This window comes from Ixodes scapularis, unplaced genomic scaffold, assembly GCF_016920785.2.
Source record: "Ixodes scapularis isolate PalLabHiFi unplaced genomic scaffold, ASM1692078v2 PGA_scaffold3__209_contigs__length_174095766, whole genome shotgun sequence".
Taxonomy (NCBI): Eukaryota; Metazoa; Arthropoda; class Arachnida; order Ixodida; family Ixodidae; genus Ixodes; species Ixodes scapularis.
In genome coordinates, this window is record NW_024609868.1 from 911953 (window position 1) to 930407 (window position 18455).

General features: G+C 46.1%; 1 protein-coding gene across 2 annotated transcripts; it reads left to right on the forward strand.

Annotated features, from left to right (window-relative positions):
- The first annotated feature begins 245 nt into the window (after window positions 1–245).
- On the forward strand, window positions 246–2409 carry LOC115326862. Of its 2 annotated transcripts, none has more exons than XM_042292676.1 (6): window positions 246–283; window positions 350–558; window positions 1236–1386; window positions 1480–1629; window positions 1701–1835; window positions 1959–2409. In XM_042292676.1, exons 3-6 carry the CDS (start codon window positions 1327–1329, stop codon window positions 2145–2147), a joined length of 534 nt encoding a protein of 177 aa, XP_042148610.1. In that variant the 5' UTR covers window positions 246–283; window positions 350–558; window positions 1236–1326; the 3' UTR covers window positions 2148–2409. The 2 variants fall into 2 exon arrangements, with proteins under 2 accessions (XP_042148610.1, XP_042148611.1); XM_042292677.1 differs by having other exon boundaries at window positions 1969–2073.
- The last annotated feature ends 16046 nt before the right edge of the window (window positions 2410–18455 follow it).

Sequence of the window (18455 nt, forward strand, 5' to 3'; positions counted from 1 at the left end):
ACGAGAGCTTCATGGGTAACGAAGCGCTTCACTCGCGAATCGTTACCCATGCTTTCGCATTGTTCCTCATGCGGACCACGAAGACCTGCAAAATGTAATGCCGCTAAATCTAGCTTTTCGCGAAAAGTCGTCTACGAACAAAGAGCAGCCATGGAAGCAAAAAATAAAATAAAGAAAATAACACGGGTGCCGGGAAGCGAAACTCTCCGAGAAGGGGACGTTTGTTTGCTATAATTTTTGGAGATCGGGGACCGCTGCGGCGGGCATAACTTTTTCAAGAAAGGTGAGTACGAAGCGGCATAATCCTTGGATTCGCTTTTGTTATTCTGACCTCGGTATATCCATACAGACACTCCTCTGACAAGGCAGCCTGTACAATGTCAGTCAGGCCAGGCCTAACGAACACCGACCTCGGCGGCACCACTCGCGGCTCCTGCGCGTCCCTGGACTGCTCGTGTGGGGCTTTTGTGACCCGTGAGGACGCATTTGGATATGCGGACTGTCCGGCCGGTTGGTGCTTGATTTGTGGCCATCCACCAGCACAGCACGGGACTTTAGGTGAGTCAGTTTGTGGAAACAGGGCTGGTCTTGACCGCGTCTCACGTTGCTGCGCTCAGACTCTGTCCCGGAGCGCGCGCGTTCGGCCGGCGCACGATTCACTGAGCGGACAGGAGCACCTTCGGCGACCGAAACCCGAGTGCGCTCCCGATGTACTTATTTCCATTAGGAGCACGAGTGGCTTTTTCGAGCTCAGTGACGACGCTTTCGCCTCATCTGTTTCGCTATTCTTTTGGCTGGTTTTGGTTAGAGCTCAAGCTTCTTGATCTGTCGTGCCTACGCAGCGCCAAGAGCCGACTCAGCGCGCTCCGTCGGCATCGTCACGACACGCTGGCGAAAGCCAAGCAGTCTATAGTCCGGCGCCACGGTGCAGCCAGCGTGCTTCGTCGTCTACCGGCGGCTTGCTAGCGTGACGTAGCGATGGCGCGCGCGCGTCGGAGTGCGCTGCGTTGCAATATATAGACGCTTTACACACGCGCCCGATTACAGCCGCCATTGCCGACCTTCTCTTGTCTTACCGAGACGCCAATATAATTCATTTGCTGTATTTCCGTATGTATCGATCACCGAAATTATTGATCACCGGATTCATGCGCCGTATTTATTGGTTACAAGTTTGATATTGCAAAGCTGTTAAAGAAAAGTGTTCTAGTTTTGCTGCATTTCTTTTCGTACAGTGAAAACAATCTCGTTAAGGAGGCCAATACGGCACTTAGAAGAGTGCAATATTCATTGCTTGGGTCAACTTTGGCACAAAAATACCCGGACATGCTTTGGGACCGACTGAAACCTGGGACCAAGCTCTCAACGAGACAGACACGTCTCTGGGTAAATACATTTTCAACTGTTTAATTACCACTGCCCCGTGCTTCGAATGGTATCAGGGAGGGTTCCTAAAACATCTGTTTTGACTTCTGGCAGAGTGTATTCATGTGCCGGTTAACAGCGAGGCGAAAGATGAGGTACGCACGAGAAAAAAAAGACAAGGCGCAGGCAAACAATGGAGCGGATCAGTATGATGTAGACACTCTAGCGCAGCAGTCCACCCCAGATGCTCTCAAGGAACTGGAGGTAAATTTGTCTTCTGGCTCTCTTATGTGCATTCCAGCATTCAATGCCTCACACCCCCCTCCCTCTTTCAGTCCATCGACTCTGCTGTCAAGTGCCCAGCCTCAGTAAATGTGCCATATGTAGTCAAGCTCCTCAAAGTGACATTTGAAGAGAGGAAAGGCACCGTCTTGGACAAACTTCCAGTCTACTTCTTGAATGCTGAATGCGTAAGTGAGCATTTTCTATTTCATTCTAGTACGCACGCCGACCAAATCATACAGGCTGCTCTTTTTAGAGCATTGTTGACTATGTTTACCGTAAGAATGAACTTTGTCTACTCTCTTGGATAGCTGCTGGCAGAATGCGAGCTGCACTTCGCCATGAGTTTTACAAGCATGAAAGGCGTGTGCACCAGCATACTGGAGGGCTTCGGCAAGGATCACGGGTTACGCCAAGCAACACTGATGGACGTTCAAGCCTTTCTGCGGTCAAGATCATCCCGCGATGATGCTTTGAGCACGGTCAGTCAAATTTACTAATAAGATAAACGCTTCATGTAATGGCCATGTTAGAAACACGGTATTAGGAACAAGCATTTTTTATGGGGGCTTGCATTGACATGAAATTTAATACAATCCTCGTTGCGTTTTAAAAATAGCTGCGCGACTACATTCCCGCAGAGTGCTCGGTGGACAAACCAGCGTGATGTACGAAATGAATTCAATGAATCAAAAGATCGCAAATATGCTTAGCGTGAAAATGAAGTGTGCATTGGGATACTGAGCACGACGATTTACCTGTCCAGTCATGCTCAGTTTCCCATGAGAGGCATCATTTTTATGTCTAGGCATACCTGCGGCATTGTCATTCGTCAGATGTCTTTCATGGACCACGGTAATAGACTTACCCAGTGCTCGGCAGGGAAGTATAGTCGCGTAGATACTTTTTAAGACTGTGGGTTCAAAGCTATCATACTGACATTTTGCTTTTTGCTCAGTGATAATACCGCCCATAACTCGGCCATTTGACTACCCAAAAAGCAATGCTCTTTAACTGACTTCGAATCAAAATAATTAAATTTAAGCCCACATTGACGCTGAGCGCAGCTATAGAGTGAGAGCGTGAAGATGGGTAGCAGCTATTTTATTAGAGCTTTGGGCACTTTGTTTCCAGGAAGACGTTCCGACAGTTGAGAGGGGATGCCCAGGACCGAAAGCCTTTCTGGGGTACAAAACAAAGGGTATTCTCTGTCCCGGAAGCAGTCCCCAGGTGGTCAACTTACCAAGCACCTGCTCCGACCTCAAGGCGTCTGTCCTTCTGCTGGGTGTTTATTATATTTTGAACTTGAGCTATCCATCTTCTTATGGGCAGCTTTTAGGGTTTTTGCAAACATTCATTGTAAAACGGGGGTCAAGGTTCGACAGAGGTTACCAATCAGCTCGCCTCTGCTCCCTGATAAGTGCTTGCAAACGGTATTTGAAGTAGCTTAACAAATTGAGCGCTATTCTGGTTCTTGACAAGAGTACAGATCTTCCTCCTTTGCGAAATTTTCTAGTACTTTTATTTCAAAGTTCGTTTGAGTAAAATAGGGTGTAGTTCTAAGTTAGAAATTGCGACAAGCATATCATCCCGAGATGTGATAAAATTTGTTTGGAATAAAGTTCTTTCAAGTTGAGTATTGCTTCTCTCATGCCAAACAGTTATTTTTGCCCTTCCAGCAAGCCCGTCTGGCACCTGGGAGGTTGTTGGCGAATAGATTTCATCCCGCTTCTCTGCATTCACTATAAAGTTGCCATCGAACCGCCAGGCAACTTACTGCGTCCCCATTTCCAGTTTATTTGGAGAGCAAGCTATAAGAATTTCGTCATCATTGCGGTTGAGGATCACGCGTCATCTTTAAATGATAGGTATATTAATTCCCAGGTCCGGTGGGCAAGCTGACAGCATGCCGAACCCAGTAGCACCCTCACAAGAGCTTGGGGATCAGCGCTACTCTTAAATCCAGGCCTGCAAGAAACATTCAAAGGCGGGAAAATTTTCTCGCCACTCTTTCACTGGTCCCCCTCGCACGTAAGGGGGGGGGGGGGGGGAGTGGTGAGGAGGTTTTAAACATAGGAAACCGTTTTTGCTCATGGGATGGGTAACGTCCTGCTACTCATGGGATGAGTAACGTTCGCATGAGTAACATAATTACGCATAAATCAAGCGGCACAAAAGATGCACTTTTGTGCCGCATGTCATGAGTAATCACATTTAGAGTGTACTGGTGACTTCTAACTACAGCCCGTAGATTATAACCGGTTCCTATCATTTTCTGATGCATACTAACACATGTTTGATTCCGTAACTACAAAGATCATGGTAATTACCCTTTTCTTCCGTAGTTGGCCTTTATAGATGCGGCGACCACGAACCCCTCAACGACGAAGTTGTAACTTCTGTCGAATTGTCGTTCCGACTCCGATCGGCTCTTGAAGAAGCGACATACCTCATCATCTTTAACGGCTGGGAGCTGGGAAAGGTCGTTTACCCAACCCTTGATCGGGAAAACGCTACCTGCAGCCATACAGAGGCGAAGGGATCGACGAAACAAGAACGCTACAGTCAAAACAACTATGCCGGCCGCAACGGAGTCCTTCCCAATGGCGCCGGCCGCCCAATGTTGTTGGACTCGTTCAGCGGATTTTCGCTGTTGCCAGATTTTTTGAAAGGGGCCTATTCGAGTGTGCCAAGATTTTTAGTGCTTGAAAAGTCCTACGAGTATATCGGCAACAAGCGAGTTCTTCAGAAACGCCCAAGGAATTCTTGTGATGAGTTTAGTGTTCGGTTCGGCGAACTACTGCTTCTGCTACATTGTGTTAGATCTTCACGGACCCCTTTCCTTTCGTTTTAGTGTTTGTGTTGTTCTGCAGTGCCCGTGTCGACATATATTTCGGATTACATATTTCGAGTCCGGTGTTTCATCGTAAGTGCTCTGCAACCTACTCCTTTGCAACAATTGACCGTTCCGTTCCGGATTACTTCTAGAATTAGCCAGTGTCTATTTTCTAGCAGCCGGGAGAATAATTTCCCCAAAATTCTATCGGCAGTCGCCTGCCATTAGCTGACTACAATCATGTGACAATCGCAGATAGAATACTGACTTTCTTATTCTCCTGGCGTTTTGTGAAAACACGTTTTTGCCGATACACGTTTTGTAGACACGTTTCATCGACACTAAAGCGCCGTTCACACTCTTGCGACCGAGTAAGACCGAGAGAGACCAGACCGGCTTTTAAGCATTTTGCGACTTCTTAGGACCGGATGCGATGCTACCGAGCAGGTCCTAAGAGATCGCAAGAGGCTTACAAACCGGTCTGGTATTTCTCAGTCGTACTCGGTCGCAAGAGCGTGAACGGGCCTTAACGTTTCATCGTCACTCGTTACGCAAAATGCACGCTGTAGGGACATTTTGTCGCGCGTGTATCTCTGAGGCGCGTGCTCACCGACCCAGCCCACCCGTTCGCGCTACTTCGTGGCGACAGTATGCGACGGCTCATTGCGAAAATGTTAACCCACCTGTGCCACCCATACACGTCACTTCGCGGATACATTCTGGGGCGGCTCATCACACGAAAAGAAAGGAGAGAAGCTAATATAGAAAAGCTAATCTGAGCTGTCGATGAAACGTCGTTCGATGAATTAATGGCGACTGCCGGTGGAATTTTGTGGAAATAATTTTACCGGCTGCTGGCAGAATGGACACTACCTAAGACTTACCCCCGGTTCTTGTTTGCTTAGTAATCATTTCAGTTGTGTAACAGCTTCTTTGTACGTCTTCAGATATGACGGATTGCTTGCAAGTTTGTACTTGTTTACGAAATAGGCCGTCTAATAAACTTCTATGAGATTTGAAAACAATACCGTGTGTCCGTTTTCCTGCCTCTTTGCAATCACCGGGCGCATACATTTTTTACTGTTTTCCTTGATGTCTTAAATAGGTTTATGAAGTTATGAAACGGGTGCATAAAGTGGTGTGACCATGCGCCTTTGAATCGGGTGCATCTGTGTTCTCTCCGAATTCAGTGAGTGTAGAAAGAGGTGTAACAGTATACTATTGAACGGAGTGCTCCTGTGTTCCCTTTGAGAGCAGTAGGTGTAGAAAGGGAGGTAATGGTACACTATTGAGCGGGGTGCATCTGTGTTCCCTTTGAGTGAGGCGGTTGTATGAAGCGGTGCAATGGTACACCATCGAATGGGGTGCATCTGTGTTCCCTTTCATCTCATTGGGTGTAGAAAGAGGTGTAGCCGCACACCATTGAATGGGGTGCACTTGTGTTCCCTTCGAGTGAGATTTCTGTAGAAAAGGGTGTACATGTGCACCACACCAACAGGTGTATACGTACTCCCATATTTGGGGTGCACATGTATTCCCCCAAAGGGTGTAGTATATGTGACAAGCACTTACACCCCCTATGGGTGTACCCCATGACACCCTTTTTTTTTTAGAGTGTGCTCAAGAAGTCAGACATTGCAAGGAAAACGTAGTCAACTATTCAAACGCAAAAAAAATACAAGGGGAGCCACACAGACGCCGGCAACATCGCATTTTAATGGTTTGTTTATGGGCAAAGGCGAGCTTCTTGCCCACACTCCATTGCGCATGCGCGGCGCCGGTGGCGTCTGCTAGGGGCGCTCCAGTTTGTTTATAAACATGAGTTGGTGTATAGTTAGTTGTGCCGATCATTTGTTTGTTTGCAAATACATCACATGCACAGCGAAAGGAAACATAAAAGAGAACCATAATATATGATGGTTTTTCCGGGGAAACAATCACAAGGGAGGTGTAGATTTCAGAGTAGCGAATATTGCTTATTACATCTGATTAGTCTGGTCATTGCCTCAGGTGTATGGCTGGTGGGTGTTCCTTACATTCAATAAATGTGGACATTGTTTCAGGCGCTTCCGGTTCGCTGCCTATAGGCAGTGTGTGCTTTGGCTGTGGCGGAGACTTGGACAGAAGAACAGGCGACCACTGCCCTCCTGCATGGTCAAGGCAATTAGAGGTCACTTTGCCAGCGACACCTACTCCGGGTTTCGGTACCCCTCCCTTTAAAAAAATAAAAGCGCTAAACAATGCATTGCCCAGCAGTCGTTCTTCGCCCAAATGTAATGTTAGGCGTTAGAACCAGATGACAACTTATTTTTGTCCAGTTCAATGTCATTATCGATTTTCATGTTTCAGCGAGAACATTGGGAGTTTTCATTGGCTGCCATCTTCTTGGCGCCTTTGAGCACTTACTGCTATACTCCGTGTCACCTAACAACCGACTGCTGTGGATGCTACGAGCCACTGAGGCGAATCCAAGGCACTTTGAGAGTTTCCCATAACCTTTGAGAAAAAGCACGTTTTTTCAAGATCCTCTTCCTTATCGTTCTCGCGGCGAGATAAGCTGCGAGCCACGCGCTTTCCCCGACGGAGCCGCGTCGCCGCGTGGGCACATCACTCCCGCGTAACAAAGCGAGGAGAAAACGTAGTTCGCTCTTTTTCAAACAATAATAGCTGTATTACGTCACCTACAGCCAAAGATTTGACGTTGTTGTCAAAATATAATGTGCATGTGTTTAAAAAGAGCAATACCAATAACTTTAGCCATCTTTTCGCAGTTCGATATTTCTATTGGTCGAATTCTATGGAGGTGGTGGAGACACGGGATGGACCCCGCAAGAGGATATAGTGCCTGTGTATTTCTATTGGTGTGAGTTTACTAGGGCGCCTTGCCATTTAGAACTGGTCATTTTTATTGACTGAAGCCCAACGAACAATATGCTTCCAAAAACAAGCTTCTCCAAAAAGCACTTGAGTGCCCCTTTTAAGATAGAAACGATAAATATGCTATAAATTTCTCCGGTGACTCCGAGCTAAATCCTGGTTTTTGTTGTTGTGAATTCTCGACTTTTTAAGCAATTCCTTTTTAAACAGCAATCATGAGAACGATAATATCGTAAGAGATATCTGCAGCTCAGCCAGATTGAAAGGTGGATCACATGCACAGTATAAAAATGCTGATATTGACGAGAAATTTTAAAAGTGATGTAACAGGACCTTGGGCTCTATAAGGCGCTTGTTCAGGGTGATCAAGGTGTTGCTCAGACACTGTTGGGACGTCTCGCGCTCAACGTTCAAAGAACCTCCCGAAAAAAGACGTAGAACTGACGTCGAATAATGTCGATGACGTCAAGGTGTTGCTCAGGACATTGTTGGTACGTCTCGTGCTTCACGTTAAAAAATCTTCCCGGAGAAAATGTAGAACTGACGTCTATTAATGCCAATGACTACAAGGTGTTGCTCAGACAATGTTGTGACATCTCGCGCTGAAGGTTCCAAGAAACCTCCCAAAAAAAGACGTAGAACTGAGGCCGAATAATGTGGATGACGTCAAGGTATTCCTCAGGACATTGTTGGTACGTCTCGTACTCCACGTTCAAAAAACTTCACAGAGAAAACGTAGAACTGACGTCTATTAACGCCAATGACGTCAAGGTGGCGCTCAGACATTGTTGTGACATCTCGCGCTCAACGTTCAAAGAACCTCCCAAAAAAAGACGTAGAACTGACGTCGAATAATGTCGATGACGTCAAGGTGTTGCTCAGGACAATGTTGGTACGTCTCGTACTCCACGTTCAAAGACTTCCCGAAGAAAACGTAGAACTGACGTCTATTAATTCCAATGACGTCAAGGTGTTGCTCAGACATTGTTGGGATATCTCACGCTCAACGTTCAAAGAACCTCCCGAAAAAAGACGTAGAACTGACGTCGAATAATGTCGATGACGTCAAGGTGTTGCTCAGGACATTGTTGGCACGTCTCGTACTTCACGTTCAAAGAACTTCCCGGAGAAAGCGCAGAACTGACGTCTATTATTGCCAATGACGTCAAGGTGTTGTTTAGACATTGTTGTGACATCTCGCGCTCAACGTCCAAAGAAACCACCCTAAAAAACGTTGAACTGACGTCGAATAATGTTGATGGCGTCAAGGTATTGCTCAGGACATTGTTGGGACGTCTCGTGCGCGACGTTCAAATAACTTCCCGGAGAAAACGTAGAACTGACGTCGATTAATGTCGAAGACGTCAAGGTGTTGGCTCAGGACATCGTTGTGACGTCTCGTGCTCGACCGTTCAAAGAACTTCACATACAAGACATCGAACAGACGTCGATTACTGTTGAAGACGTCGAGGTGAAGCTTATGACGTCGTCACCACGCAGCGTGTTTGACGTTGTCGGAAGCTCTCATGTGGACGTATCAATACCGTCGATGAAAAGTTTGTTAAGGACTTCGACGTCGCCCAACGTCTAGGACCTTATTTTGACGTCATCTCAACGTGTTGTGCTGCCTGGGCCGAAACTTCAAGGCACGACGGGTTCAAAGGCAACAAAATGGTTACGTATGATTTTGTTACGCATGATTTTAGACCGTTGCTCATACCGGGCGCCGAGGAGTGTAGAAGTCGTTTTGTTTACTTCGTGTTTCGCTTGTTTTTCTTTTTCAAAGTAGCCGTGGGACCTTGAAATGTTATGCATGATTTCAATTGCTCATGTGCCAAGAAACATCAAAGCCGTTAATTTTGCTTTTTTTCCTTTTTTTTACTTTTTTTTTTATAAAGTTAGAGAGAAAGAAAAAGAGAGGGGGTCGTCGAGGAACCTTGAAACCAGACATTTTGCGCTGTAATGAAGCAGACGGCGGTTGTAGACCGAACCGATGCGACGCTTTGGAGCTTTCGTCTAGGTTTTTTTCTCGCTCGAAAGCCTTTGTGGGACGGCTTAGAACTTATAAAAACGCGGGTACTGAACATCGTTACTAGTGTAGGCATAATTATCATTTCGAATTCCAAAGACTGTTGAAGAGTATGTAAGTTTACAGAGGAGCGATTGCGTCAGCCCGACCAGTACTCACGTGACCGATCTGGGCGGCGCCGTTCGCGGGTCTTTCCCACTCGATAGTTCTTTGAGCTGAGCATTCCTCTCACTCGAATATGCCTTTGGGTACACCGACCGCGAAGCTGGACGGCTTGCTCTGCGGAGACATTCGAACACAGCGCTGGCGCACAAAAGGTCAGTGAGTTTCTGACGGCTTTTGTGTGGCTGTTTATGCTGAACACTGGCGTGCCTCTTTCTCTTTTCGTTTTGTGGACTTTACCACAACGACTTGTTGGCCTGTATTTCATATACGGTAGGTAGTCCGTAAATAAGTCGGTGATGCAGGCGAGTTAGTTTATGACTTAAGAAATTGGGAATAGCGCGCAAAAAGACGAGGACAACAAGAGTAGAGCACAGGACGAGCGCTCGTCCTGTGCTCTAGTCTCGTTGTCCTTGTCTTTTTGCGCGCTGTTCTCAATTTCATAAGTCCGTACCCTGAAAATTCGTTTTCTTTATTAAGACGAAAACCTTATATGTCTCATCATTCAGTCCTTGAGCGAAAACACGTCGACGACACGAAAGGTATCAAAACCCACGGTTCGCCACTGGACCACGAGATGGCGTAACTTGTGCCAAAATCAGCGGCGGCGCGCCGGCGCGCGCGCGGCGCACACCCAGCGGGAGAAGAGGACACTCTCGCTCGGGCAGCGGTGAGAGTGGGCGTACCAGATGCCGTGAGATTGACGGCGCCAAAAGTGCGTCGTCAGAGAGCGCCCAGTCTTCGGAGGTTCGCTGTCACCGGGATCGGCGCTTTCGCCTTCAAGTCGTCTTAGGGATAACATAAGAGACCCCGCGAATTTTTTCAGCAGCTATGTTCGAAACAGTCCCCAAAATCTAGAAGTGCCGGGTCAGGGGAACGCTCCGAGCCGAACAGAGGTCCTGAACCTTTTAAGCGACCCAGCACATGTCAGACGGCAGCGGGAACCCTGGCGACTGGGTCCTCGACTGTTTTGCCAATGCATGAGTTTCGCTGTGTTTGCTAATAATAATAATAATAATAATACTTTATTTTACATTTCAAAAAATGGCAGAGGCCGAGAAAAAAAGCCGTGTTTAGATGCTGTGTTGCCAATAAATGAGTCTCGGAGAAAGGCTGACTTAGCCGTTATTGGGGTGTTCATACAGTTCGACGGAAACTTGAAACATATTAAGAGGAAAGTGGTTGGCGCGCTTAAATAGTGCGAATTTCCGTCATTGGTCTCCAAGCTGAATGGTGTCTCTTGTGACGTTTCTGTAAATAAAATTTTCCTCGAGGATCCTATGGCAGACTTTCCTCTCCGTGTAGTACAGTAGTCAATGAAAATAGCACAATGCAAAATGTTGTATCTTCTTTTCTTCAAGGAGCCCTCTCCGTTTTGGAGGTCGGAAATGCGTTGTTTCTCCGCTGCTCAGATGATTTTTGGTTACAGAGTTGCAGCCATTTCATGGCAGGCCTTGCTCTATTTTTTTTTTTTTTTTATAAGACGGACATAAAGGATTTTTATTACCCGCTAGAACCGAAAACCTTACTCAGTCGGGTTAGTCCACCTTTAGAAAATAATATCGTTAGGCTTAAATCACAGACTGAAATCGATGTGTCGAATTTCATCGGAAGTTTAGAATTATACCTACAGGCAACGGTACGAAAGCACGATGATAAAAGTTTTATTCAGAAACAAGGAGTATGTATTGGTTCGGCAGTAGCCACATTTCTTTCGGGGATTTATCTAGGTTATTAGGTCTACTACTACATGGTTTCATTCAGAACATGTCTCCTGATGACGTCTTCATAAGGCGTTATGTGGACGACATCTTGGTTTTTACTATTGATCCTTCTATGTCCGCGTCGCTTGAGGACTCAATGCATAAGGGTGCTCCAGAGCTACAGTTTTCAGTTGAAAGGCGGAAAACCTTTATTTACAGCTGTTAGATATTCAGTTGAAAACTCCGTCTAGTTTGCGTTGGCCAGCATGGCAAAACTACAACAAAACCACACCTACCTTTCAATAGCTGCCATTCGAAAAAATGTTAAGTCTGGCATTGGTCGGGGGGGATGGGGGGGGGGGGGGATGTTGGGTCCGAAACCTCGTGAACAGTGCTTTGGAGATCTTAGGTCCTCGCTACAACGTCTTTTTGACCGTTTTGGTGCGGCTGGCTACCCGGAAGATTATGTTTTCAAACAATTATTGCACCTTGTTTCCTTAAAAAAAAAAAGTCAGTGGGTTACCAAACCTTTAAAAACACACAAAGAACCCGTCAAAACGGGTTGTTTGTGGTTTTGTTTTGTGTGTATTTCGTGTTTTGTGCTCAAATAAACTTTACGTTGCTGGTCATCGCCGTGTTTCTGTGGTTACGCCTTCTACTCGTCCCTCGTTTATTTTCGCGCTGTTCCCCTTTCATGGTGTCAAACAAACTCGCCCAACTTTATGCGTTGTTGCTTTTTGAGTTCAATCCTTCTAACGCGTTTGTGTGAAGTGTGTTCTCACTTTTCTTTCGCTTTTCGCCCAACTTTAGGCACTCAAGCCCTATATTAACATGAACTCCTATGAAATAAAATTCAGCTGTGTTTGAGACTTTGTGTGTTGTGCATGTCCTTCGTCTTTTCTCCAGTCTCGGTTTTTTATGTTAAACCTTCAACAGTTGGTTTGCGCCCTAACTTTTTGTTCTCCGATAAGTCGTATCCACGGCAAAATAAATTTCCCACGCGAAACGACCTTGGAAAACAATCGGTACATGTATGAACAACAAAACTATTGTGATAAGGTCATTTTGGATTGTACCTAGCAGCCTGAATGTTGTAATTATTCGGATGATTAAATCAACCAAGAAAGCACGTGAGGTAGTAGTTTTACGTATCTTTCGCGTCTGCGAACGCTACTTTCCACGCGAATACAGCCGTATTCAAAACTGATGGCCGCAAACTTTTCACGAATAAATATAGGAACTCTATCTGCAGTGTATCAGGAAAACTTACAAATCTTCGCGTCAAACGGGCCTCAGCTCGTAGAATGGGCAGTCGCCACCCCGATCGCGGCTGACTTCTAGTTTGGACATTGACAGATCGAGACAAATACAGTTTCTTACTAATTCGGGCCACCAAACCTCTCTCCGTCTGAGTTTACGCAATGAAACGCGAACTTATTGCGATTAGCATCGAACATTTAATTTTGCGCAGACTGAAGTGAGCGACGCGGTATTCTTCGAGATGGCGTTGGGGGCTAGTGGCATTTCCGTGCGACAGATGGCGCTTTTCTATCTAAAGGCTCTATGTAGACGGGAGGCGGAGTTTGCGATCGACTCCCCGCTGCGCACCTACGCGCCGGCAAGTACGTACATACGCGCATGGACACACAGGAAAGTGGACACCCCAGCACACGGGCACGCACACATATATGCACACGCACGCACACTCAGGCAACTGCACACGCACGCGCGCGCCCACAAACACACACGCAACAAAGTGGCAGTCAAAAAAAGGAGGCAACGAGGTGGAATAGCCTCGATAATGTCCTTTATGGCCCCATTTTTTGTTCCTCTTTCAGCAGCCACCCCATTTAGGCCCACCTTTACGAGCCATTTTCTTGCAGCGGTTATTTAAGGCGGCAAATCTATCGCCCCCAGCCCCGTATACTGGGAACGAGCTCGCCGCTTTATTTCCCCGCAAAATGTTTGTATCTGGGTCCTTTCTTTCTTTCCCGTTTTTTCTGCTTCGTCTCCTCGGCACTGCGTGGCTCGCGCGCTTTGGTAATACCACGCGCGAATGAGTTCGGGCTCGGATTGGCGCTGGAGAGAAAAAGATGCAACTAAAGGCCAGAAGTCTCCCCCCTTCCAAAGCCACCAAATCCGGCATTAGCGCCTAGCCGCTGCCGCAACAGGGCGAGCCAAGAAGATCAAGTACGCACTTTGCGGAGACGCAGATAGAAAACGGACGATTTTTCCAGCCTAACTTTCTACATTTACCCTCGTATTTTATCAATACTGCTTTACCATCGTAGCCTATTCGAATAGAAACAACAGCTGCACGTTAATTCTGTTCGTTTTACTTTATATTGAGGAAAATAAGCAATTTGATCCAAGTCAGCCATTTAATGGCGCTGTATGCGTATGTGTGACGCACAAACGTACACACGAACGAACGCCAGCGTATACATACTCACACACACACGCTAAAATACATTTTGTGGTCATACACATAATATTCCACGTGTCCTACCATCTGACACCCAGAAGAACGTACACCGAACACGAGCGTTCACAGCCAACAGGTAATACATTCGTGCGTTAATGACGCGTCAGCTACCTTGTCTTAGCGTGGAGCTTGGAATGAACGCTATACCTGTATATGAAAAAAAGCACACTAAGAAAAAAAAAAAACATTGGGTACGGGTTTACTGGGATTCACCAACACCTAAAATGATGATGATGATGATGGTCATGATGCTATAAGAAGAAATCTGAGGTGCAAACGAGGCCCGAGCGGCCATAAAAGTGAATAAAGAGAAAGTGCATTTCGGATCAAGATTGAGCGGGGGTCGTGAGAACCTCCGCAGAGTCATTTGGGGCTCAAATTACGGGATCAAAACGCGCTTTCGGCGGCTTCCTTCCGTGCTGCCGCTGGTCGCGAACAAAAAGGGAAACGCCGGACGATTGAGCATGAGGACAATAACAAAACAAAAACAAAAATCAAGGTACCACTAAGTTACGCTAAAAAAATACTGATGTTCCGCAAGAGGTTAAACCTGCGGGTAGTCGTTTCTCGACTTAGTCGAGCTGGGTCCTATGCTCAACGATCGTGCGCCAAAACAAAAAGGGAGAAAACGCACTTTCTGTTTAGTGGGAAGTGCGACACTCACAAACAAGAGGAGCTCGGTAGAATAGGTTATAAGCCAGGAGATGGGCAGTGGCTGCTCCTGAGGGTCAACGAAACCATCGAGGAAACAAATCTACATTCATGATTGTGACGCAGCCCTTGGCTGTCGTAGCCGATCGGCTTGTGTTCAGCCACACCGATTGAATACGAACGCAGCGCGGAATCAGCGCCCGGTAATCTATTAAGGTACGTCAAGTAACACAGGCTTCATGCACGCTAAGCTGTGTGGCAAACGAGCCTTCTGTTCAACACTGAAGTAAACAAGGCTTCGTTCCAGAAGGCTCAGAATAATTCGTACGCTCAGCAGACGCCCATCAAAGTGTTCCGCGAATGAAATCTGCGAGAACCACACAGCGCAAAACAAAACCCTATTTCAGGGGATGAGAACAAAAACTGCCGAAAGGGGACATCATTTTGCCCGGCATAAACAAAAAAAGATTTGCAACAAAATGTTTAGCTGGGCTTGTTGGTTCATGACTGGGCCCCGAAGAAACTCTCGGCCTTGTGCAGAAGGTTAAATGCTCCGGAAGAGTCTAGTGAGGAATGCAAAAAGAAACACCAGACGAAGTTTGTGGATTGTAAAACGTCTGTCGTCTACGATATACCATTATCCTGTGGGCGCTCGTATCTAGGGCAAACAAACCGCAAACACACGCCAAAAAAATTTTTTTTTGTTTTCATGCCAGGCGTTGAAATGGCATGTCAGGACATTACAAAAAAATTGTTTCACTATAGAGTTGCGTAATTGTTTTATAAAAAAAAAAAAAATAAATAAAAATACGAGTCCCAATTCAAAGTTCCCGCCAGTGCGCCGTGACGCAACAGTGTACCGCAAGGTGTCGGGGCGGTCAGAAGAGAGGTATCGCCGGAAGTCACGTGAGTTGTATCCCTCCTCGTGCTTACCGCGCAAGCGCGTGTAATATTTTTTTTTTAAATATTTTTGTTATTCTCCTCACCTCCACGAGCGATCCAAGCAGACAAGGTTTCTTTTATTTGCTTTTCATCGCTTAATGCTGCTGTAAAGGTAGAAGAAGAGGAGTCAGTGAATTGACGTGATCAACTACAGTGCCTAGAAGGTGCTGTGTGAGGGACTGTCCCGGTATTTCAGCAACTGAAGAAGAAATCACACTGCATGTACAGGGTGTCACGAAAGAAAATTTACATGGTCTTTTTTACCGCAAAAATAACCTAGGCATCGCCGAATGCTCATTTTCCGCCCAAAGGTAGCGCCAGAGGTCACAACCAGATGCCAAAGTTTCAGCCCGATCCGATAAGTTAATCGAAAGTTATAAGTGATTTTCTGAAAATTTTAATGGGAAAATGGAGCCCATTTTTGCCCGTTTTCGGTTTCTCGTGTTATAGAGCCCCATGTGAACGAAAACTCCGGCCGCCATTTTCCCATTGAAATTTTCAGAAAATCACTTATAACTTTTGATTAAGTTATCGGATCGGGCTGAAACTTTGGCATCTGGTCGTGACCTCTGGCGCTACTTTTGGGCGGAGAATGAGCGTTCGGCGATGCCTAGTTTATTTTTGAGGTAAAAAAGACCCTGTAAATTTTCTTTTGTGACAACCTGTATTTCCGAGACACATACAAGAGATGGACCGGTGGCTGACTGTGGTTCCCGCAGGACAGCTATTAGAATCCGTCGGTAGGCAATGGATATGCTCGAAGCACTTTAGTGATGAAGATTACAACCCTCGGCGAATCAATGCAGATTGTTGGGCTAGTTGGTACTGGGAATTTGACGTCACAGGTCTCGATGTGAGATCTGAACTGCAGGTCTGTAAATTTCCTGCTCATCTTCCTGCAGCAGCGGCACTCAAGAAGGCTTGAATTCAGGCATTACGACGCTTCGGCTGCATGTGCACGTAGTAAACAAGTTCTACTCATGTTCTAGACAAAACACGTACTTTATGCTTGACGTTTACTTGTACTTGGTACACTCACCAGCTCGTATTCTTTAGACGGCAGGCATCTTCAGCCTGGAGAGTATACGATGATTCGACGACCTCGGTGTCTGAACCTTCAGCAATGCGATCGGGTGTGTCGTAAGCTAGCAATCCTAATTTCTGCGAGCGTTCTAAAATTTTTTTCAAAACTTGATAGCTTGTTTTGTGCCCAGTATAGGTCTGTATCATCGGAGTGGTGGCATGCACGCGTACACTGGCTTGTACTCGCTACGATTTCATCATTGACCTCCATCACGTCGATCCACTGACTCTTCGTCCTCAACTTTTACAGCACGCAAACTAACCGACGGTGCAGCGATAAAGAGCGAGTGGAACTGAAACTTCGTTTTGTACGATCGCTCGTACGAAGAGCAGAATAAAAAAAAAAAAGTCTTAGGCACGGTCGCGGAGAGCACAAGGAGTGAAACTCACGTGACTTCCGGCGAACCCACTTTTAGTGACGTAGGTCGATGCTTCCCTTCTGACCGCCCCGACACCTTGCGGTACACTGTTACGTCACAGTGCACTGGCGGGAACTTTGAATTGGGCCTCCTATTTCTATTTTTTATAAAAAAAAACTACGCAACTCTATAGTGAAACAATTTTTTTGTAATGTCCTGATAAGCCATTTAAACACCCAGCATAATTTTTTTGGCGTGTCAGGGGCTCTTTAATGATCGTGCAAGGGAACACGCGGCAGCTATCAAACAGACGTCGTCAGGCCATACGACCGTGCATCGTGATCGATGCCCGTGCACCCCTAAGTTGTCAAACACAATCATCGTGGGGCGACCACAACAAAAAAAAAAAAAAAAAAAAAACAGAGATTAACGAAACATTCATCATCAAAACAAAAGGGGTTGATATCTGTATCAGCGAGACGTAGTGGCCTTATCAGATAAAGAACTTCTATATTTAGAAAAAGAGGGGGGACGCTGGGAAGTGACAAGGTTTTATATTAGGTATTTAAGCGTGTGTGTTTTCTAATAAACTTTCTGTTGCGAGTGCGCCCCGTGTGGTCGTCCACTTCACTTGTCCCCGTTTTCTCTTTTTTTGGCGCTCATTCCCAGACAGGAAAAGATTTTCGAAAGAAAAGGTGATGGTGCTATCAAAATTCAATGTGAAGACGATTTTGAGAAAATACGGTAAACAGAAAATGCACCTTCACGGTTTTACGTGTTCGCGAAATTTATTTCGCAGAACGTAGATACTATCGCACCAATGAATTATAAAGTTCCGTTAGAACAATCTTGCGCGGAGTTACAATAATTTGTATATATTTAATTGAAACGCAGGAAGCATTACAAAATAAATAATAAATGAATTTAAGAGTTCTTTTTTTTTTCTGACAAGAACTTTGTTTTTACACTTTGGAATTTACCGAAACAAAACTTGCATTGGAAAGATAAATTACAATGCTCAGGACATTACGTAACAGGCATTAGCAAACACGTTTAAGTAAATTATACTTCGGTGTCCCTTACTCTGGTTTTTGAGGTGACGGTATTATCCGTTCTTGATTCATTTTCCGATTCACAAAAAAAAAAAAAAAACTTTCAAAGAAAAGATTTCGTTTATATACTTGAAAACTAAAGGACGGCGAACGAGCTCCTCATACCGTGAAGATTTGAATCTAGCGAACGACGCAGCCTGAAGAAACAGGAGTCAAGAGATGCAGACGACAGCCTGCGCTCCGGAAGCCGATCCCAGCGCCGGTCCTAACGCGGTGGCTCCACTGGTTCTGGGGCGCCGCTGCACCATTCCTGCACTCCTCGGAACTCGGACTAGAGTTGAGAGCTTTCTGGTCGAATCCAACAGACCTTGTACAAAATTCCATAATTGCCTTCTCGTGCACAGTCCAGAACAAAAGAACGATGGAGCGCCAGCTTACCGCGCCCTTCGCGTCCCTCAACGGTTGTCAGCCGCCTCTCGAGGAAAGGCTGCTTGCGATTGGCTGACGCACGCCCGCCGTCACGCCGCCGGCGCCTCCGCTCAATTCTTTGCTCCAGACTTTTTCCGCTCTGAAAGGGCCATGGCACGAACTTTTATCACATTTTTAGTAGGGAAATAGACGTCGCATAA

Excerpts from the sequence above, each read along its gene's own strand:
- LOC115326862 (XM_042292676.1), top strand. The coding sequence starts at position 1,327 with ATGCTTTGGGACCGACTGAAACCTGGGACCAAGCTCTCAACGAGACAG. Across the intron at positions 1,387-1,479 it reads CGAGACAGACACGTCTCTGG|AGTGTATTCATGTGCCGGTT; the intron begins GTAAATACATTT and ends GACTTCTGGCAG. Across the intron at positions 1,630-1,700 it reads ATGCTCTCAAGGAACTGGAG|TCCATCGACTCTGCTGTCAA; the intron begins GTAAATTTGTCT and ends TCCCTCTTTCAG.